Source organism: Silurus aristotelis (genome assembly GCF_946808225.1).
Source record: "Silurus aristotelis genome assembly, chromosome: 3".
Classification (NCBI taxonomy): Eukaryota; Metazoa; Chordata; class Actinopteri; order Siluriformes; family Siluridae; genus Silurus; species Silurus aristotelis.
Window position 1 is genome coordinate 34,600,857 of NC_139576.1, and position 23,334 is coordinate 34,624,190.

The window sequence follows — 23,334 nt, forward strand, 5'->3', positions numbered from 1 at the left end:
CTCCTATTGGTCCGAAAAGGGTGTGAATCCTTTTTTTTTTTTTTTTTTTTTTGCAATGGGGGGTGTAAAAACATGGAGAGGAGCACCGGTGGAGTGTTGACCAGGTGCCCACGCTGATCCGCCGGACAGGATGAAGGCGCTGATCTACGGCTTCTACGCGGCGGCTCTCGGGCTGCTCCTGACCGGCTTGCGGGAGCTGCTGTTCGGCTTTGAGGAGAACCGGTGCAGCATGACCTACATGTTCGAGTATCCGGAGTACCGGGTGAGTTTCCCTTCATCACTGGCCAGGTCTCAAAGCGCGCACACTTCCGGGTTGGACGTTGGGTCGAACTGGACCGTGGTGACATGTTTCGAGGTTGACTTCAGGACCCGGTTTGAGACGCTGCCATTTCCGGATTTTATCCCAAAAACCTGGTTTTCTAATGGAGTAATAATCCTTCTACCTGTTGCATTTCTGATATATATTTAAATAATATATATTTAAATAATTCTTCTTTTTCTTCTTCTTCTTATTTTTGTTGTTATTATTATATTATTATGCAAGCCAGACTTGAGATTTGATCATGAGATATTGAATATCTTGGCATTAAATAATAATATATATATAATATAATAATATAATCAATGTCAATTGATTAAAATATTAAATCGCAACTTAATCGCACATTTTTATCTGTTCTGAACGCACCTTAAATGAATACTTAAAAAAAAATACTGTAATCAACATTAGCATAGATATCATGTTTAAATTACGCAAATCATCAGAACACAAAATGGAACTTTTGCTGTGTTTCCACACGGACGGTTTTAATTGCCGGATGTGCGCATCATGGCGGATTTTGGTGCTCGATTTGAGACTTGGAGCATCGGTAAAACAAATGTTAAATGATTAAAAGTGATTTTTATGTTGGAGGTTATTTATTCTTTTATATCTGAGTAAAGACAGGACGTCGTGAATAAATGTGTGTTGCATTGAAGGTTTTAAATTTCGCCTCTTTTCTATTTATTTATTTATGTTCTTAATAAAAATGGTGTGCGTTAATAAAATTTGTGCCGTTAAAAGGAATTTGCGTTAACGTGTATGAATCCGTGTATGTTAGGAGAATGTCACATCACGTTACTCAGATATTATTTAGTACCATCACTACGGTCGGTGCTTGAATTATATCTAATTAGATATTCCAGCCCCTTTGGAGTCACTTTACGATTAATAATTAATTTTAAATATGATATTTTTGGCTGGCGGTGCATAACGATGTCCTCTCTTAGAGCATGACTCAAGATTTCCGTTCATCGAGATGTTACGTCGTATCAGCCAACCGAAGTCAAACCTTGATTTATTCGTTTTAGATTATGTGCCTTAGAGCTCATTCCTTTATGAAAAAAAAGACAGAAATAATTCTAAAAAGAGAAAGGATCGATACTATAGGCATGATTCAACACGTCAGGAATAAACACATGAGACGTTGAACTATCAAGTTTTTGATTAAATCTATTTTGGTTCAAATGATTAGACTTGTCTACAAAGACTAAACGCATGTGCAACTTTTATGTTAAAACCAGAAAAAATTAATTGGAGTTGTATAATTGCTGATAATGTATTAGAGATCCCTTGAGGTAAAAATTGCTGGAGAAGTGGTAGTTTAGTGGTTAAGTTCACTGGTCGAGAAGTGCAAAAAAATAACCAATTAGAAAACAATATGAAAAAATCAGAAAACAACATTACCAAAACAACTTAACAGATTCGAAAACTTTAAAGCAAAACATGAAAACAACAAAGCAAAACACGAAAAACATCAAAACACGAAAACAAAATAACAGATCTGAAAACATCAAAGCAAAACATGAAAACAACAAAGCAAAACACGAAAAACATTAAAACACGAAAACAAAATAACAGATCTGAAAACATCAAAGCAAAACATGAAAACAACAAAGCAAAACACGAAAAACATCAAAACACGAAAACAAAATAACAAATCCAAAAACAAATAAGCAAATCAGAAAACAAATTGACAAAATCTGGGCCCCCGAGCAAGGCCCTTAACCCTATTGCTTCTCATTTGTAAAAAAAAATTAGAGGAATGTATTGGCGTCTGCCAAATGGCATAAACAAAAATGTCAAAATCATCCTGGTTATCGCAAAAATTCACCATATTGCCACAAGTATTGGGTCACCTGCTCATAAGTACGGTATGTGATTTTTGAGCAGTGCATTAAACATTTAGTCCTAATTTCCACGTATGATTCCCTCCACTCTTCTAGGATGAGGTTCCACTACATTTTGGAGTGTGTTATGGATATTTGTGTTCATCAGCCACAAGGGTGTTACGAAAGGCAGGTACTGATGTAGGTGAGGAGACCTGGGGTGCAGTCAGCGTTCACATTCATCCCAAAGGTGTTCAGTAGGGATGAGATCAGAGCTCTATAGCAGCAAGATCTTCCTCTCCAAAGCATGTAAACCAGATCTTCAAGGAACTCACTTTGTCCACAGGGGAATCACCATGCTGGAACAGGTTCGGGTTTCCAAGTTCAAGTGAATGCAAAATTTTTATTATAGCGCCATCTAAAGACAATTGTTTGCCGCCAGATTTGTGGTAACAGTTTGGAAAAGAACCACATATAGCAGGAAAAGGCAGGTGACCCAATACTTTTGGAAAAACAGTGTATATAGTAAAGTGTGTGTGTGTGGGCGTGTATGCATAGCGTGTCCAGCTCCCACGGCGTGTGGCACGTCAGTACCCCGCCTATGGACTCTACCTGTACGGCGAAGGCGTGTACGCTCAAGAAACACGGAATCTCAAACTCAGCGGTGCTCCTGTACTCTTCTTACCTGGAAACGCTGGCAGCTACAAGCAAGGTGAGGAACCATGTACTTGTACCTGTTGAATTCCTGAAATTTTATTGGTCAGAAGTTGTCGGAAACAAGGGTGTAATCGTTGATGTAGTGACCTTGTTTTTAAAATTAACGTGAGGCAGACATTGCTGGTTTTGTCTTCTATCAGAACTGATCTGGAATCCGATCCATTTCAAGGGATTTGAACCTTCTCAGTCATGGACTGTATAATCCTAGAGCTCTTTGCTGTTCTGTATTCCGAAACCTTCAGCTCGATCTCTGGGCTCGGTGGCGTTGAGAAAAGCCGAGGGGTTGGACGGAGGGATCCACCTCAACGTCTTCACCGTCGATTTTAACGAGGAGCTGGTGGCCCTGTACGGTGGAAGCCTGATCCGGCAAACCCGCTTCCTCCATGAGAGCATCAAAGTCATCCTGCAACTTTACAAGGTCAGTGAAAAAGGGGTTGAGGAGAAACATGGAACAGGAGAAGAGTGAAGTAGATAAAGTAACCAGATAATGGAATTAAACATTGGGTAGAAGGTTTTCTTGCTGCACCAGAGCCGAAGATCACGGATCCTTTTTTTATGAAGTTGTCTGAGGGAGTGGAACCCTGCAAAGGGTCAATGTAGAATCGTAGAAAAGCTGTGAGTTCTAATCCCAACTTCATCAGGGTGCCACTGCTTGGCCCTTGAGCAAGGCCCACATTTACTAGGCCACACCCTCTGCACACAAAATTTATTAAATACATAAATGTATTCGCATAAATTTGTTTACATAAATGACTTTTTTTTTTTTTTTTTTTTTTTTTTTTTTTGCATGCACATGATACTGTTTATATACATTTCCTCAAATTTCTCATGAATTACCATAAATTCCTGGTAAGTTCTCACCTAGGATTTTTGAATTTATATTCTCTCGGCTGTACGACCAATCATGAAACAAACCCTCTTTTCCGACTTGAACAGGACCACCCGGATCCTCCGAGCGGTGTCGTGTTGGTGGGCCACTCTATGGGCGGTGTGATCGCGAGAGCTCTGTTCGCCCTCCCTCGCTTCAACCCTCGCCTGGTCATCCTCATCCTCACCCAGGCCTCGCCTCACCTGGCCCCTGTTCTCTCCTTGGATCCCTTCATACTCGGTAGGGAAGTTCGCAAAGCCTGACGTGAGTGTTGTCATGGAGTTTATATATCACCGCTCATTCATTTCAGTCTCTGCTTTAGATTTCTACTCGTCCGTGCGACGGCGCTGGATCGCCCGAGCTGATGATTTGCGCAACGTGACTGTCCTGTCTATGGGTGGCGGATATCGGGACTATCAGGTCCGCTCGGGCTTGACCTCCTTGACCTGCCCCGAAGATGACCCGAACAAGATGGCCGTTGTGGTGAGGATGAGTTTGTTGCGTTTTATCCTTCGTTCTTAATCTGGTCTAAGAGACCGAAAGACAAAGACCACATCACACAAAGCCTATGATTATGATCTGTCCAGGCATCCCATCATGCCTCTGCGTAATAACGAACACGGCATGGTGTTGAGGTTTGCCCTATATTTCCATAGGTGACTGCCGTTCCCAGGACATGGGTGTCTACGGATCATCTATCCATCGTGTGGTACGTAGTTCACTCACATTAGTGTCCAACTAGAAAGTTTGTCTGGGGAGGTCTAGAGTTTTTCACACACAGTACTTAATGGAGATTAAGAGGCGGTTCTAAATCGGGGGTTTGGGTTTCCTCTTTCTCAGGTGTAAGGAACTGGTGCTGGCTACCGTTCGAGCGTTCTTTGACCTCATCGACCCTGAAACTGGGCAGGTGGGTTCAGAAATGCCTTCTATCGCCATTCTGTCTGCGTTCAGGATTGTACTGATGGTGTGTCGCTCTGCAGTTCACAAACGATACCGAAAAGACGACATCTATACTGAATCATCACTTCATTCGCCACCCAGGACGACTTCCTAACGAGCAAGTCAACACACCAGTCAGCTTCTCAGGTGTGTGTAAGAGTGTATGAAATGTGTTTGAGTGATTCTTAGTACAAAGCGAGTAAAAAGTGTCTGTCTGTCTTTTATATTTATTTGTCTGTCTATCTAATGGATGTATCTAGGCAGCCTGGAAGACTGGAGTGAAGTGAACACACTTCGTCTATTCTACAGCGCCCCCAAGGTAATGCATATCCTCTACTCTATTACTGTAATTTCCGGACTATTAAACGCACCCAAATATAAGCCGCACCCACTGAATTTGCCACATTTTTATTTTGAACATAAATACGCCGCACCTGTCTATAAGCCGCAGGTGTCTACACTGAAACTAATGAACTTTACACAGGCTTTAACGAAAGACAGTGTCTGTTACACGGCTTGTATCTTAACAGTAGAGTTTATCTTTTGGCATCGTCGTGTGTTTAAAAATCACCATCGGTGAAGCTTTTCTCCCGATGCCGTGCAGCTCAGATCACAGGTGAAGTGTGTTTTCATGCCCGGTTGTTTTCAGCGTGACGAATGATTCGCATTTCCTGTAGACGGTCCGAGTGAGCGGCAGGTCAAACGTCAGAGGAACATCATCCATATTTATGATGTGGTGCGGCCCGATTCAGTGGGAGCGCATCTGATTTAATATAAAGAGTTTCATTGGTTCACCTGAACCCGTTCGGCAATTTCATTGGTCTAATGTTATGGGGCTCAGTTTTTTGGCTTGAAGTTTGTGAAACCGGGAAACACCCCTGAAAAATCCATAAATTAGCCGATTCGTTGTTTAAGCCGTGGGGTTCAAAGCGTGGGAAAAAAGTAGCGGCTTAAAGTCTGGAAAATACAGTTCTTTGTAGTTACTCTGCCCGATTGGTTTATGTTCCACCTTTTGCCTTTTCATCCCTGACCCCACAGGACACCCGAGTTCAGTACTTCCTGTTTGCGCTTTCCAGCTGGAGGAAAGCCTACACCCATTTCTACTGCCGCAACAGCAAACTGGTGAGCATTGTTTGAATGCTAGTAGAGTAGTAGAGAGGACCTTTTCTGCCAGAAATTCATCAAATTGAGGAAATTCAATAAAATGTAATAATTAAAATGATATGAAAAAAAAAACATTTCAGGCATTCTTTTCTGTCTGACAGGAAATGTCCAGCTGGATCTTCGGCTGCACCCTGATGAACGGCTCTATGTGGTGAGCAATTGAAGGTCCATTCAATTCAGTTTTAATTGTACAGCGCTTTTAACCATGGACATTGTCCAAAAGCAGCTTTACAGAGAATGGGGTTATCAAATTGTAATTTATATCTTACTTATAGGGTAAACCGAAAGCTATTAAGTCCAAACCTTGAGCAGAACCTTACTCAAACTGGAACCCGTCCTCATACGGTGGTGCCGAATGTCCGTTCATTAAAACGTTATCATTGTTGAGGTGTGATTGGCGCTTAAATGCAAAACTGTTGATATAAATTCCAGTCCAATTCCATTCCTGAGTTGCTCAGGAACTTCATGGATCTAATTATGTTTATGTAGAACTGCATGGAGTGGTCTCCAATTGAAGAGACCTCCATCAAGAGGTAGGTTACTGGTCACTGGTACCTCAGGAGAGATGGGCAGATGGAAAGGCAGTGTCCTATACACTAAATGGGAGGCTGTTTTATAACTGAGGTGTTGTAAGAGAAAGTTCAGCCCCTTAATATATTCCTTACTATTCAAGGTACCAACAAATAGCCTGCACCTTTTGATTAAAGTAGGCTTGGTGGTAAATACAAACACTGCGGCGCAAGACCCAATATAAATTCGGTTTAATATAGCAGGACGTTTCGAATATTTAGCTTTAATTACCGCATAACCATTGGTTTACCGTAAACATGGTTTGTAATATAAACACATCACTGAAGGAACACACTAGAGCTGATCATTTGTTACAATTAATGAACTTTTTTTTTCTTCTTCGTCAGTGTGCAAGCTGTGGATTTGTCCTTCAGTACAGAACTTCTTCCAGCTTATAAGGTATTTTATTGGTTTTTTTGTTGTTGTTGGCCAATGCTGCAATTGTGTTCATTCCAAAAAAAAAAAGACAAATGGAAATCTAAAATATAAAAAATTTCTTTATTTATAACATTTATAACTTCCTGCCGTATTATTCTTTGACTTATTATTTGAGTTTGTGGTACTCGTGAGCAACCTGGATGTAATATAACAGCTTCGCTCCGAGTTCACATGGATACTTGTCTTCTGACGGTTTCCTGATACTGGTTCATGAGTTCACTTAAAACATTTGTTTGAGAAGTAATAAAGCTAGAAAAGCAGACGAAAATCTTTTTCCAGAACCTAGGAGGAAGAATCCTGAACTACGAGGTGGACAGATGTGGTTGGTTGGCATTGGATTTCTGAGAAAATGCGCATTAGCTTTCACACTTCCTGGTTTGTTGGTAATTGAACCAGTAGGAGTTAACAAGAGACCAAGGAATTGTTCTTTCACCGAACAACAAGCCTAAATCAGTCCAGATAATCCAGTGTGGGTATCATAGCAGGTTCCTACAGATGCTGAAATTTTTCGAAGCCGTTTTTTCGGTTTTCATTTATAAATACATATTTTACTAGTTTATAGAATGTACATTTCCAGAGCTTTGGCTATAAAATGTACAAATGTAGTTTGTAAAACTACTAACTGTGACGACCTTTTACGTTACTCTCGAGGTGACCTTCACTCTTTGTTCTCTTTCTCTCTAGGTTCTAACTGTGAAACTAAGTCAGCTGTTGATGGTCTCTCATCTGGTCATCGATGCCTCAAACACCAATGCACGACAGGTACGCAACCATCCACAAAGCTAAGGGTTGTAACGGAACACAACATTCGGTTTGTAATTCACGTTTCTTTTCAATTTCTTTACAGTTTCAGGGGAAGAAATACAAAACACAAAAAATTGCTTGTCGCTTTTGTGTCTTTATTCCCTCCATCCTTCATTCATTTACTTCCACGAAATGCAGAATTGTCAGGATTTTTTCCTTTTAAGAGATATTTCCGGTACGACGTGTGTAGCCACAGTGACACTTTGCTAGCTTTAGTTTCTTTTTTGTACCAATGGCATTGTTGTGTATGTTTTCAATTGTAATAATAATAATAGTAATAAAAACAAAAAACAAAACAGTGACTGCACTCACATACATACAAACAAACTTGCGGTCCAACACTTAATATGTTCATGAGGGAACTCGGATTTGAACTTTTTTAACTTCCGCACGTTAAAAGGATTTTCTTCGGAACACGTGCACCAAACCCGAAAGCCCTGTACTCAAATGTTTTGGTGCGAACAAATGCATTAGCTTTCAAATATGTTAATTATAAAAAACTTCGATATTTGGATATTTAACGCCGTCTTTCTGTATAATTCTCTGTATTATTTCAGCTATTATTTCTGTAACACTTGTTCTATTCAAATTTTTTTTTCAGTTTATATTGGAGTGCGAGTGGCAAAGAGATGAAAGCCTGACCGTCGTTCTCCCTGTCCCTCATGTTCTTTCTTTTGGTGAGCTCAATTTCCCATACACACATTCCCATGACTGCTGCATCACCGTATCAGTCTCTGTTTGCTATATCTGGCTTTTTGACCTACCTCAGACCTAAAAATATCACGACTTGGTTAAATACAGTAATTCTCCGATTTACGGCGCTTCGAATCTGGCGCCCCCCCCTGGTTTACCGCGGAATTACATTTTTGCTACAATTAATTAGTTTGGCTCATTTTCCTGGTTTCTCGCGGATAGAACGATAGACCAAAAAAACCTATAGGGATTTGTTTTTATGGAGTTTCGTGTTGAAATAATGACATTTTTTAATTCAAATGTAATTTATTTATTATAAAATAGCATTTTTGGGGTGGCGTCCCTTTGGATGGGATCCATCCTATCTGCCATTGTTGAGGTGATCAGCCGTTCATTCGTGTATGCTAATCAGCGAGAAGAAACTTCATGATGAGGAACAAACCTTGAGAGGAACCGGACTCCGAAAGGAAACCCGTCTTCATTTGGGTGACACCAAACCTCCATCTGTTATAGTGCTATCATTATTGAGGTGATCAACCGTTCCCTGATTTATGCTAATGAGCGAGGCGGTGGCAACATTAGCAAGAAAAAACTCCTTGAGGTAGAACGATAGATCCATCATCATCTGGGGTGACACCGAACCGCCAACTATTATAGTTTCATCATTTGTTGGGGTTATTAACTGTTTACTGATGGACGCTTGGGTGCAGAAACTGTTTCAGGTCAGCTATGAGCTTTACAGTCCGAAACTCCAGTGGAAATAATACTTTTTGGAACTATGGAACTACAAAAATCTTTAGTGCCACCCAGATGAATTATGGGTTTGGTTTGTTTTTTTTTTTTTAAGTCTGGTTCCTCTCAGAGTTTCTTCCTCATACCATCTCAGGGAATTTTTCCTCGCCACTGGCAACGGTTGATCATCTAAAAAATGATTGAACTATAATGGATTGACATTTGGTGCCACCAATATGGATTCCCTTCTAGGTCTGGTTCCTCTCAATGTTTCTCCATAATGAGAGGGATAAACTTTATTTATAACCTACTAATCTCTTCTCTGTAAAGATGCTTTGCGCCAGTTCTGAAAAGTGCTATACATATAAAACTGAATTCTATTAAATTAAATAATTACTGTTTAACTGTATAGGAATAATGTGAGTTTTTTATTTGCCAGGATTGACAGTAAGTGAGGTCACTATCAACTCATCCAGGCTACTACACACACTCCAACTGCAGCACTTTCACCAGGTAAAGCTCACCGTGCTGCACGTATTTTACTTTACTTTCAAACACTACGTAATCCCTACTGGCTTTCTGTTGGACCATGACTCATTCTGTAAACATGGAAAACTGGAAAAATATTTGCGTTTCCATACCATTCAAAGATTTTGAAAGGTTAGGTCCACACAAAATTTTTTTTAACTGTGTAAGAGTATTTCATCTGCTCCATGTTCACCAACCAACAGGTTTATCAGGCCTTTATAATCACCGTGAGCAGCCAATGCAAGACCCCGAAAGGTAAACTGATTAACGGAACGTTCCATTTGACATCCCAAACATAATACTGTAAACATCTGTTTACTAATTGTTTTTTTCCCCCTATAGAAAGACTGCCCAGTGTCTTCAGATTGAAGGTGCCATGGTTTCGAGAAGATTCTTTCGTCACGGCAGGGTATTAGAGCAAACCTAGTGATCTCGCTTGTTCTGGTATCGATGTTCCAATAATTATGGATGTCCGTTGATTTCCAGCATTCCTTCGGTCACAGAGATCAGTGGCATGCTGCATACAAGCCGCCAAGACAATACCTCAAGTGCCCTCTTAGAGCTCCACACTGCCCCCAACTGCCAGTACAAGGTGATGTCCCGAAAATAGGTTTTTTTTTTTGCATATTCAGATCAGCCTTTATTTTTTCACGTAGGTTTGGGCAGCTTTGTCGCTTAATAAATTGAAGAATCATTTTAAAACCAGCTTTTTGCATTTACTCAGGTTGTGTAATCTTTGATCTGAATCATTTCAGTGTGACAAATATGCAAACATAAATCAATAATAATAATCAGGAAAAGAGCACATATTCTTTCACAGCACTGCAAATGCCCCCTGGTGTTTTTTTTTCCCCACCCATTAGTTTAGTGATCAACTCACACAATGTTTGATTTCGCAGATCTCAGTGCACAGCTCCTTCCCTAAAGTGCTTGGACAGGTACCAATCTTTTCTTCCAAGCTTCCAGTTCACATTCTCAGTTTCAGAAAACGTAAATGATTCCATGATTAACCAAAACTAATTATATTGATATTCGAGGTAATGTCTGTTTCCCTCAGATCCTGCGTTTCTGCGGACCCGCAATGCCGGTGTACGTGGCTGTGGCGCTGTTGCTCGCTCTGAAGGGTCAGCTGCATTCTGTACTGCGAACGGGACGACCTGCGAACGTGAGAGACGCTGTAGCAAAAAGTGTGCAGCTACATAAACTAGAGCCTCCTGTCTTGCTGCTGCACCTATTCCTCAGGCAAGTTTCTTTACTGCTCACATGCACAGTATCTCACAAAAGTGAGTAAACCCCTTACATTTTAGCAACCATTTTATTATGTGTTCTCAAGGGACAATACTATAGATTTACTATGAGATTTACTGTCCTCTGAAAATAACTCAACAGCCAGACAATATTGTCTAAATAACCAGCAACACAAGTGAGTACACCCTGAGTGATCATGCCAAAACTGTGTCAATATTTTGTGGATCACAACTGTTATCTCGCACTGCTTTAATCCTCCTGGGCATGGAATTCACCAGAGCTGCACAGGTTGTTGCTGGGATCCCCTTCCACTCCTCCATAATGACATCACGGAGCTTCTGGATGTTATACACATGGCACTTGTCCACCTTCCGCTTGAGGAGGCCCCACAGGTGCTCAATAGGGTTGAGGTCTGGAGACATACTTGCCCACTCCATCACCTTCAGCAAGGCAGTTGTCATCTTGGTGGTGTGTTTGGGGTCGTTATGTTGAAAAAACGCATTTCAGCCCAGTTTCCAAAGGGAACTCATGAGGGCATCATGTTCTGCTTCAGAATGTCACAGTGCATGTTGGAATTTATGTTTCGCTCATGAATCAAGCAGCTCCCCAGTACCAGCAGCACTCATGCAGCCCCAGACCATGATGTTGCCACCACCATGCTTGACTGTAGGCAAGACACAGTTTTTTTTGGTTCTCCCCACCAGGGCGTCGCCACACATGCTGGACACTATCTGAGCCAAACAAGTTTATCTTAGCCTCATCAGACCACAGGATATGGTTCCAGTAATTCATGCTCTTGTACAGGTTGTTTTCAGAAGACTGCTTTCTTGTGAGCCAGCTTCAGGAGAGGCTCCTTCTGGGATGATGGGGTGCTCGTACGATAGAATTTGCGGATTTGCTGAACCTGCAGGGGTCTTAAAACGTGACCCCTGTGAGTTCCGGGGTACCACTGTATACCACATGTCCAAACCATCTCAATCGCTCCTCTCTCACTTTTTCCCCAAAATGTCTTACATGTGCTGTCCCTCTAATAAACTAATTCCTAATCCTGTCCATCGTCATCACTCCCAATGAAAATCTCAACAGCTTTAGCTCTGCTTCCTCCAGCTCCACCTCCTGTCTTTTAGTCAATGCCAATGCATACAACATCTCAGGTCTCACCATAGTCCTATAAACTTTCCCTTTCACTCTCGCAGACACTCTTCTATCACAAATCACTCCTGCTATCAATCTTCTCTAGAGCTGATCCTTGATGCAGTCCAACCTCCACCTTGAACCATTCTGTCGTTCCTACTTTACTGCTGTCACACTGTCCTCATACATGTCCTGCACCACTCTCACCTACTTTTCTGTCACAACAGACTTCCTCATACAATACCACAATAGTTTTAGCAATCAACTATCACTGCCGATTGATCGGCAAAACCTTTAAATTGGTTGACCTCTAATATAAAGTTGGGACTCTGTATAAAATGTTGGTAAAACCCCATATTTTCTTTACGGTAGAACATAGAAAACATATCAAATGGCAATGGCAATAAAAGGCGAACCATCTTGAGGAACATTTTACAACTAAGTGGGTTCATTGGTAGCAGGGCAGTAATAAGACTGGGAATGAACACATACACACACGTATATTAAATTATTTTTCTATATATCTCAGCGATGTTAGGAAGCGAGGGTCAACCATGATACAGCACCCCTGAAGCACAGTGGGTTACGGTGGGTTGCCCCAAAAGTGGCAGCTTGGCGATAATGGTTCTTGAACCGCCAACCTTCCTATCAGCAACCCAGAGCCTTAATATATAAATGCATATGTGTTCAACCAATAAATAAATGTTACATTAATATTCAATCAACAAATTCTGTCTGTCTCTCTCTCAGACAGGGCTGGTTCCAGGAAAGCTGGTCTGCCCTAGGGCTCCCCGCAGTAGACTTCTTGCCTCTAACCCCGTTCGGAGACCTTTCACATGATGTAGCCGGGCCTGGGCATGACTGGCCCCGCCTTGTTTCACCTCTGCTGTGCATTCTGGGTGCTGCCGTGGCATTTTGGGGAAGTGCTATCCTCAGCAAGTCTTTACGTGTCCTGTCTTTCCTCTTGGCTCCACTGCACAGGTACAAACCCAACAATTCTGAAGCCCATTGTTTGTGTTCTGTCCGAGAAACTGAATTGTCGTATTTCTGCTGCAGACCTTCAGTCTCTCGCCACTGTGGTACACTTCAACTTCCCACTCAGATCCTCCTCATCCTCGGTCTGACCACGCTGGGCGGAGTCACCTGCGGAGCCCTGTCAGTCACCGCCGGTTTTTTGCTCCACCTCTACCGGGTAAGTGGAGCTGCAGAACGTTTCCAAGCGGTGCTGCATTGGTTTGTTTTATGTTTCTATATGTTTAAATCTCTTTTTATCGTCTTATCTTAAAGGTCCTCCGATTACAGATGACCGAAAGGTCTTTGCGCCACATGCTGAACCTAGTAAGTGCTGGAAATCATGATTTTTATTCACAATTGTGATTTTGGAGTGTGGTTGTGTATATTTTGTGCTTATTCTGTTCCAATACTTTTGCACATGCGATCTTGTGTAACGTTATGGAGTCGTTTGCCCTCGTATGGATACAGTGCTCTTATGCTTTGTTATACAGCTCTGCTCTATAGCTGATTGATTATTATTTTTTTTTTTTAGATCTCCAAACTTATTTGTGTGGCTAAAATAGGCTTCGAGGGAGGCTGATGTGTGTTTTTTAGTTCCTTTTTTTTTTTTTTTTTGATCGCCCCTCTGAATGAATTCCATTCTATTCTCTTCCAAGTGTCCCTTATTTTGTTTAGTGAACTTCTCTAAGCATAATTATTATTATTTATTATTAACCACCTTCTGACCAGGCACCCCAAAGCATGCAGCAGAACCCTGAAAACGGCTACAGGGCAAACGAAAGCCAGAGGAGGCACAACGATTGTAATGGCACCTCACTGCTCTCGGAGTCCGCACTGCAGGAGGTCCGAGACGACCTGCAGCTTCACTTGACCGTGTCTGCATTGCTGACGCTACCGGTGATGCTCGGGGCACCCTCGCTCATCTACTGGAGCCGGAACTTCAGGTGGTTTTCTCATACACTGATCCCACAGCCAAAAAACCTGCAAATTCTTAATTTTCGTAAATGACAGTCTTATTCTCTATACCCCCCAGGTTTTCAGCTCATCTCGATCCAGACCCATTCTGGCCCCACACTTTGCCTCTGCTCATCTCCTCTGTGTTAGTTGTGAATTGCAATACGCTCACTCTTTACCACAGGTAAGTAAGGATTTCCTGACCACAGTCTCAATTTCAGATTTGTATAAAACTTTCGAAAAATATGGAAAATTATTTCCAGTTGCGAGAAAAGCAGTGGTGCCTTTAGTGGTGTCCTGTCAATCCACCTCTTAATACCATCGTTATGATGCCACAGCTGTAGAAACCATCAATATTATAGAGAAACACAGTATAACAGCTGCAGATGAATGTCATCAATAAAGCTAAAAACCCATTGACCACATGTCTCCTTTCACTGGAGCCACAGCTGCACCATATTAAACTCATAAAATTACCTTGTGCATTTTTGCGCGTTTTTTGTGCAAATTCTACCGGAAACAAAACGCAATACGTAAAACCCATTTATGAAAAAGCGTAACAACTGTTTTGAACTGGCCGACACTTCCTGCGTTGATTTATAAGACAACTGAAAATTTCAGGACCCCATTACATCGTTTCTGGAACCTTTTTTGGGGTCCTTGTAACGCATGTGTTGAAAGTGTGTTATTTATTGTGTGTCTGGACACGTCTTTTCAAATCTCCTGCAGTAAGCTGATCCGGCAGGCCACCGTATGCGTCCTGCTCCCTCTCAGTGTTGCCATGTTGACCTTTTCCACCCTTCATCTCTATCGGGTCACTTACTTCCTGTCCGCTGCTCTGACGCTGCTGGCGGCTTCCTGCTACCTTTGACCCTCGTCTCAGCTCTTCGTGCCAGACCGAAACAGCCTTGTCCTCACAACGGAGGTGTTCCAGTGGATTGTAAAATCGTGTCGTCGGTCATGTGACATCACGCTGCCGAACAGGGTATCCGAGTCCCGTAAGAGAGTCATGCTGTGTGTGTACCTTGTCGACCAGCACTGGGCTCGGCCTGCTTCTTCTGCCTTTGTGTTCCTTTGCTTTTTTGTTTGCGTGCCCAGCCTTAAATCAATTTTTCGGGTCAAGTATGTGCATTATTTGTGAATATTTGCGCGCTAAGAGTGTCGTACCACTCGGTGGCTCTGCGTTCTTAAGAACTGGACCCTCTAAAATGCGGATTTTGTTCACGACAAGCACAACAACCGTCGAATCCTGCAGTGTCATGGTCTTTTTTTAACATGGATGTTTTTGTGTGAACATTTCTCCAATTTCACCTCAGATTATGAGCCTTATGAGCCTTATGAACCAAGATGTGATGTCCAAAGGTTTGCTCTGGAGTTCCGGCTCAATTAACAAGCAATGAAATGAGTTTTCAAAGGCTCATAGGAGAAGGAAATAGGAGGCAGACGACAAGATTCAACCTATTTTATGTTTACTTTTCAAGCACATACACACATCTGTTTTCGGGTCAATTTTAGCCTACGCTGCTGTGTCCTGTCTTGCAAAATAACGTAAATCGCTTGTGCATCCAGTTTTTTCTTCCTGCAGCCTTAAATGTGTGGTTAAGACCCTCTTAATGTTACTTTAGGAACATCTTCTACTGAGAACAAATGCATGTTGAGGAAATCTGTTTTGGGGTGAATTGAGAAAACTATTGACATCTTTTATAGCCTACATAACCGTCCTTTTCCTATTTCCAATGCAGTGCAAGGTTGTTTTTTTTAGGGGTTTTTTTTTTACTTAATTTCATTTTTAAAAATTGACCTAAAATTGCACACACGTGTATGGTATTTATTTGCTAATGAAAGGTCCTTTATATTGTTGATGGGCAGGACCTTTTTTTTTTGAGATCATGAATGTCTTTGTACGAGGTGGTATCAAAGATTTCAAGGCTAGTTTTGTAACACACCAACAGGTGGCACCGCAAAGGCTGCACGCTCAGTCACAGGGAGCACCGACCTTCATAAGTCAGTGTGCCAACAGTGTGTGGATCTGTGCAACTGGCACTATTCTGACCATCTGCGTTAAAACGTCTGCGATTTCATCATGAACAGCAAGTTTGAACAAAGTGCAAACGTGAAATTGTGCGTATGACATGATTCTGCAAGTTTACATCAATGCTGCGTTGAGTCGTTTAAGGTGTTTTGAGTCTCACGCTCACTTCAAGAGCCAAAGAACGTCAAAAAGAGATCAGGAAGACCTACAAGGAGCTCAACCCCCGCAAACCATTAGGAAACTTGTGCATGATGATCATCGGAGAACAATCCACCACATTGCTGCTATTATCGTTGTGTCATACGAAACAGTCCAGGCGATCCTCTTCTCACGTGTGGTATGAATATGCACCGTCTAGCTGCCGAGTTCGTCCACAGGCTGCTGACTTAGGTACAGAAGAAACACTGCGTCGAAGTCTACCAAAAACTGTCAGCATGCTGTGGATGACCCAAGGATCAAGCAACAGTCTTCACCGTGGAATCATCTTCACGCAGCTCGCAGCTCGACGAAATGGATGCTCATCGTCTTTTTTGACATTCGTGAAATTGTGCATCGAGAATTCGTCCCCAGGGACCACACTTTCAATAGCGAGTTCTACTTTCAGGTTTTATGGCGTCCGAGGGAGGACAGTCGTCGAAAGTAACTGGATCTGTGGCAGGCTAGTTTAAAAAACTTTTTGATACCACCTCGTATGTGCACGCGTTAAAGTCAAAAGCCATTTGACATGTACAAAGCGATGCGACCGTAGTCAACCTTTTTCCATAGTGCTCTCGGCAACACTCGTTTTCCCTGGGTTACACTCTAGACAGCGTGGGCTGGCGCTCTGTGCAGGATCTCCGCTGTCTCCCTGGGCTTAGAATTAGCACACGCCTAAATCGTCCCGCTTGTCCGATCACGCCGAGATCCAGTGCCTTTCTGCATGCCCTGTTCAAAAACAGAACGACGATTGTTAATCTGAACAGCGCTTACGATTTCAATCCAACACTCCATTCTCATAGAAATGGGAATTTCTCAGTTAGGACCAAGCTCTCAAACAAACACACTCCTCTGAGGAACGAGGGATGTGCTGGTGTGTTTTCCTTCACTGTGACTGTACCTATTTTCTTTTTTGTGTTTAGGGTCTAAATGCTAATCAGTGTTGCTGTGTGGTTTCTTCTTCCGTGTGTTGTAAATCTTAATGCAAGCAGGTTCTTTTTTCTAGGGAGGGTTTTCTATCAATCTGGAAATTTGTAAAAAAAAAAATTTCTAATGGTGTACACTGTGACATGCCGTGATTGCGAACTATTTCTACGTCATTGGGCCAGACTATGGCCAAAAGTGACAGTTTGTTTAGTGGTGGAGAAGAAAATGATCAAAATTTTACCTTATTTCATTCGTAAAACTGATCTTTAAAAAAAGAAAATTGGACAATTAATTTTAAATTACGTTAGATGATTTTATTTGATCTTAAACCGCGGTATCGCGATTTGTAACAAAAATGTTGCCGCACGCATTCAATCAGATACATTGTCATTGCACCAATGGCAGAATAGTCAAGAGACAATATTGTCTCCGGCCACATGAGGGCGCTCTTCCTCACGTCAGGGTGACCTTATTCCAAAGAAAGGTAGTAACATTTTCTTTGTGGTTTGGAAATGGTTCGGATTCGAGAGGTCCGGCGATGAACAAACTTTTGTCAAATGCAAAATATGCTAAAATTTGATGATTTTTTTAAATAACAAATTTGATTAATTTATTCCAGCATTTGCGTAAAAAAGACACAGCGGAAAATATTTAATGCTAAATTAAAATTGCACAATATTTGCTTTCGTATTTCGTTTAAATCTTTAGATTTTTTACATTTATTTACAACATGTTGACTATTTATGTGCATGGCTACTAAAATGTTCCATAACCTAATTTTCTAATTATTAATAAAGAGACTGTACTTCAGTCACGTTGTTGTAGTAATGTTTAAAGTTGACTACATAAAGAAATAAAATCTTAATTGTGAATAAGTAAAAAATCATGGAGATTTTTATTTTTAGCTATATCGCCCAAACCTACCCAGACGTGTCTCGGCTAATCAGCTCCGTAAAAGTCGAACTGTTACTCTAAAAATCTGCACTAATTGTTAAGACTTTGAACTTCTAAAGGTCGTGAGTTCAAATCCCAGCCACACCCATCTGCCCCCTGCTGGGCCCCTGAGCAAAGCCTTAACCCCCACTGCTCAGCTTAGATGCGAGTTGCTCTGGATGAGTGCATTTCCCAAACACTGTAAATGTAATATAAATAAGTATTGACCCTCAAATGACATTGGATTTTTCAATTTACACTAAATTTCTAGATTTCTAGATTTACTAGATTTCGACCTAACACCATTTTTTTTCACAGAGCAAACCTTGCCTTTTTTACACCGGTGTAGCTTTAACTCTTCACCTTACAAACAACAAGCAATAGAAAGAGTTTAAGGTTAAGACTTTAAGTCTTGAAATAAAACGGCAAGCGAAAGTGGAAGTTATTAGTGCCTATAGAGAGTTGTACAACGGTGTTTAGTGGCACTTAAAATAAACAGTAAGATTACGAGAATAAAGACGTAGCACTACGAGAATAAAGGTAAAGTGCACGACATTAGGCGCGTCGTCGCACGGACTTTTAATTAAAAGTGGCTGCTGATGCTTGAATTTATTCTGTTTGCATAGCGAACTATTCTGGGTCATCAATTTTAAGCTGCATTTGAGAAATGGCGCCCTCTATGGTAAAAAAAAATTGTTGCGCCAGATTTGACCAGTGCTGCTACGACATTATTCTCGTATTGCTACGACTTTATTTTCGCAATTGCGACTTTATTCTCATATTGCAACGATTGTATCCTAGTTTTATTTATTTTATTTATTTTTACGAGGCACTAAAACACGTCATAGGTATTCAGTTATAGTGTCTAATTTGGTTTATTTTTTCCTGTTTTTCTTTTTTTTTTGTTTTTTTGCCACACTTTATTATTTTATAAGCTTGATATTGGAAACGAGGTCTTGAATGAGGTCGCCTCATACACCTTGTTTAAAGCTTTATGTTTACAGGATGTGAATGAACAATTTTGACGGCGTGTTCGATGGAAATCTTTTCGGTCTAACAGACCAGTGTTGCGCAATATTCTAAAGGACCGAAAGCTAACTATGATAGGATTATTATGTTGGTCCGCTTGAAAGGAAAAGCTCTACGCTTGAACTTGTGGTTATTTTTGTGTCTTACTGCAATGACCAAACATTTAATTTAATGTTATTAGCCAAGAACATGTAATAAACCATTGTTAATTGGTGTGATGGTGTAAATGCTGCTGGTGACAATATTTATGGTTTTCTTGTCAAGGAAATCTGGATGTTTAAAAATGGGCAGTTTTAGGGGGCGTCAACAAAAAAAAGTGTGTATATTGTCAGAAGTCAATGTTTGGGGGGGGGAGGTTCCAGATCTAATATACGTAATTAAAAGCGCTATACAAATAAAAATGAATTAAAAGCGCAAGCCGATTGTTGCCAAGGTCGAGTGACGAAGCGAACGTTCTTCATTCTCAGGATCTTATTCTAAGTTGTGTTCTGAAGCTGTTTGGTGGCTTTTAATTGTGTGGGTTTTTTTAAATATATATATATGTTACACTTATGTTTAAATGAAATGTGTGTGGATGGTTTCTGAAATAAAACGCTGAGTAATGAGTTTTATGAGGAGTTTGTTCGATTCTTGAACCCGATTAAAGATTCTGGAAAATTGATGTCTGGTTGTCCATCTTTTTTTCCCTACTTAGTGCTGCTAATGCTAGTAATAGTGGTGTTCTTTGTTGTTCAGCTAAGTTTAGAAAAAGCATAATCTCTATAAAGGCAGTTTATAACGATTTCTGTTTTGACATGAAAATGTGGCAACTAATAATATAAAAAAAAAAATTTAAAATCGCCATTAATTACGCAGCTAAAATTGGTCAAGTGGACACGGTCCTTGTGAGAACCTGGATGGGAAAACGTTTAAAGGTTTTTTGAGATTTTTTAGACTGCCTGTCATTTCTTAAAGTATTAATGGACTGTCTTCTTGATGAGGCTCATCCGTGACCTAAAAACCATTTCTTGAGACGCCAATCTGATGAGAGAATATCATGAGTTGTCTCCAAGCTGTCGTTGAAGCCAAATGGACAATCTTGAATATTAAACATTTCCAGTATCAATTGTTAATGTTGAAAATAATAAAAAGAAAAAACACTGAAAAAGTCGAAAGTGTGTCCAAATCCATGCCAAAAGTGAAGCATGGTGGTGGTAGTATCATGCTGTGGGGATGTTTTTCTGCAGCAGAGACTTCAGGTCAGGGTTGAGGGAAAGCTAAATGGACCAAAGTAAATGTATATCCTCTAAAAAAAGGACCTCAGGACTGGAATGGTTGTATAGAAGCTGTTTACATTTTGGCAAAAAAAAAAAAAAAAAGGGTTGCCAAATCTTTCTGTACAGTTGTCAGAATTTCTGTACATAAGGTCCTTCGGTTTAAACGGAATACTCCGGGTCAATAGTGTGCTGAAGGCCAACTTTATCATGTTGTGATATTTAAGGTGCTTATTCTGTGATGTGATCCCAAATATGGCAGTAAATGGGGATTGGGATATGGCAACCTTTTAGTATTTCAGAAACTTTTGTATGTTGAAAATCGATTTTTTTTTTTTTTAAATGATGCCACCTTGGGCAGGTCCAGAACATGTGCAAAAGGCTCACAATAGACTTTTTGCATCTGTCACAGTTTTAGATTATCTTAATGACCTATGAAGTTTGTTCAAGCATTTTCTAACAGATGAAGGAAATACATAGGAAATTTCCTCTGGAATTTTTAATGTAATCAGATAAAAAGTTCCTTCCATCCATCAATTCTTTCTTCTTTCTACACTACAATTCCCCCTTTCCCTTTTCCCACACCCTTCATTTCCTCCTTAAATTACTTCCCATTACTTTTGTCCTCTATCCATTCTTCCTTTATTGATTTCTTCCTTTGTTTTCTCTCTCTCATGTTTTTCCCCTCATTTCTTTCCTCCCCCCTTCTCTTCTTTCTTCCTGTACATTTCTCTCACTATTTTCTTTGGTCCTTTGCATCTGTGGATTTGGTCAATTCCTTTTTCATCCCTTTCGAATGCTCAATCCATTCACTTCCTTCTCTTCCCCCAGGATGATGAACATACACACACACACACACACACACACACACACACACACACACACACACACACACACGGATCAGTTATTTTGCACCTGCAGGAGCACTCTGTTCTGGTCGTCATCAGCAACTCTGGCTGCTGAAATGTGTGTGTGTGTGTGTGTGCACGCGCTGTGAGCTGCCTGCCACTGCAGGGGAAGGGGGGGTGGGGGGGGGTATCGCTGTCCCGCATTAACATTCCGTCGTGAGAGTCGGCGTGTGCGCGAGACGGAGTAACCGCCCACTGTCCGACGCACGACGGAAATCTCGGTTCGGCTCGGTTCGGCTCGGCTCGGCTCGGCTCGGCTCGATGGATCCACCAGCCGTGTCGTGATACCAGGGCCAGGCAGGGTGGTCGTGTCTCTCCTCTCCTCTCCTCTCCTCTCCTCTCCTCTCCTCTCCACTGCTCACACCGATACTGAGACCTGAAGTGTTGCGCTGAATATTTTGCGTGTTTTTTTATTTTGCGCACTTTTTTTCCTCCTCCGCTCCTGGAGATCGGATGCGCACGAGGTAAGCCACGTTCTCCACGCACCTAACCCATCGCTGTGACTAAGCAGATCCTCTGCAGACCTGCTGTGGCTTTGCAGCTCGGCACCGCATCAGGACACGGGTGGGGGGGGGGGGGGTGGATTTACTGCTTGTAAGCCAGGACAGATGTTGACTTCGAGATGTTCCTCAGTGATGCAGCAGTAAACAGTGCACGGGAAAATGGGAATTCCCCACGCACAGTATGCAGAGGCAGTGTGGAGAAATCTAGAGCAATACCTAAAGGCTTTGAGATGTTATAACCGCCCTTGCATGCCATTACGTGTTTTTTTTTTTGTGTTTATGAAGACGCGTTATAAGCTGACGAGCGTCCGACACGCGCTCCGCTTCACAATACTTATGACGTCATATATTCACAGTGGCAGACTAATGAAATGCTGAGCAAAACCTCGCTGTGGTTCAGTTCACCTTTTAGTTTTACCTTCATAGTGATGCTGGTGTTTTACTATGGACTTTATGCGTCATGATGATGATGATGAAGATTACATTCATTAGATTTATGGGTATTAGGATTTATGACATAGGCTTGAATATATATTAATATATTCATAGTGTGTGTGTGTGTGTGGGTGGGTGTGTGTGTGTGTGTGGGTGTGTGTGTATATACCATAGGCCATTTGAATTTATGATTTGCTTGTTAACTGCAAAAATTATATTTATATATTTATATAAACACGCTTTGACATTAATATGTATATATGTATATTTGATTCTACAATGTGCTGACAGCAATTCTCCCAAATTTCAAATAAACCTATTAAGAGCATTTAGTATATAAAATATATAATTTTTAATAATAAATTTTAATGTTATAGACATTCTACACGTATATATATTTCGTTTCCAAACCGGTTTCATAAATCCAATGACTCGTTAATAAAGTAAAATTATGTTAGGCGTCTGTGAAAACAGCCCGAATATTAACGAACAGTTTTACAGCTACACAATTTAGTTGATGTTCATATTTACACACACACACTTTGTATACAGCTCTGAAATAATTTAGCAAAACACTGCAAATCAGATTTTCTCTGGGTTTCTATTGACAGGTATTTGAATAAATGGCCTTTAAAAAAAAAACAAAAAAAACAACAACTCTTTTAGAGCATTTATTTGCAGAAGTATATAAAATAAATAAGTTTTATGGATTATAAGATTATAGGAATTATATACATATATAAATATTATAAATATATATATATATACATTATAAATCTAAAATTAGAATCTAATTATAATATATTATATAAAATTGTCATAAATTTACTCTGCTGTATTTTCAGGTTAAGATCCTTCTATTCATACCTTAAAAAAAAGAAAATACCATATAAAAAACCAGGTTTCTATAATATTATAATGATTATAATAATAAAAACATCAATATATATCAGACATTTATGGTGGATCTGGAGCTGTTCCAGTGAAACCTGGCAGTAAAGCAGGAATAAATCAATGGAAATGACAAAACACATAAACTACTAAGCAAAAGAACAGCGCAAACCCAGTGTACATTCATACACACTTTTCTTCAAGTTCAGACCTGGTTGGTTTGAATAAAACATTTGTAGGTCACAGGTAAATGTAATTGAAGTAGGTCTCGATTATG

The 23,334-nt window shown here is 40.7% G+C and overlaps 2 protein-coding genes across 3 annotated transcripts in view; both read left to right on the forward strand.

Moving 5' to 3' along the window:
• Window positions 1-23: 23 nt before the first annotated feature.
• Window positions 24-19,676, forward strand: pgap1 (post-GPI attachment to proteins inositol deacylase 1). Of its 2 annotated transcripts, none has more exons than XR_014532882.1 (26): window positions 24-262; window positions 2,707-2,860; window positions 3,108-3,283; window positions 3,802-3,973; window positions 4,056-4,216; window positions 4,390-4,442; window positions 4,574-4,640; window positions 4,714-4,819; window positions 4,933-4,991; window positions 5,711-5,794; window positions 5,938-5,987; window positions 6,754-6,805; window positions 7,529-7,606; window positions 8,250-8,325; window positions 9,513-9,586; window positions 9,805-9,856; window positions 9,944-10,010; window positions 10,088-10,193; window positions 10,501-10,539; window positions 10,659-10,847; window positions 12,738-12,964; window positions 13,040-13,175; window positions 13,271-13,321; window positions 13,530-13,941; window positions 14,031-14,135; window positions 14,681-19,676. XR_014532882.1 is itself a non-coding variant. In XM_083537721.1 (26 exons), the coding sequence occupies exons 1-26, from the start codon at window positions 131-133 to the stop codon at window positions 14,820-14,822; spliced, it is 2,823 nt and encodes a 940-aa protein (XP_083393847.1). In that variant the 5' UTR covers window positions 25-130; the 3' UTR covers window positions 14,823-19,676. The 2 variants fall into 2 exon arrangements, 1 of the variants encoding a protein (XP_083393847.1); XM_083537721.1 differs by having other exon boundaries at window positions 25-262; window positions 13,727-13,941.
• Window positions 19,677-21,285: 1,609 nt separating this feature from the next.
• hecw2a (HECT, C2 and WW domain containing E3 ubiquitin protein ligase 2a) overlaps window positions 21,286-23,334 on the forward strand; it is a 32,242-nt gene continuing 30,193 nt past the window's right edge. The window contains exon 1 of the mRNA XM_083537223.1: window positions 21,286-21,692. The gene's annotated coding sequence lies outside the window, so the exon portion shown is untranslated. The remainder of the gene's footprint in view (window positions 21,693-23,334) is intronic.

Bases quoted from the DNA above. Each gene is read 5' to 3' on its own strand.
- pgap1 (XM_083537721.1), top strand. From the start codon at position 131: ATGAAGGCGCTGATCTACGGCTTCTACGCGGCGGCTCTCGGGCTGCTC. The intron at 2,861-3,107 runs GTGAGGAACCAT...CGAAACCTTCAG, and splicing joins CGCTGGCAGCTACAAGCAAG to CTCGATCTCTGGGCTCGGTG. The intron at 13,176-13,270 runs GTAAGTGGAGCT...CTTATCTTAAAG, and splicing joins TTTTGCTCCACCTCTACCGG to GTCCTCCGATTACAGATGAC.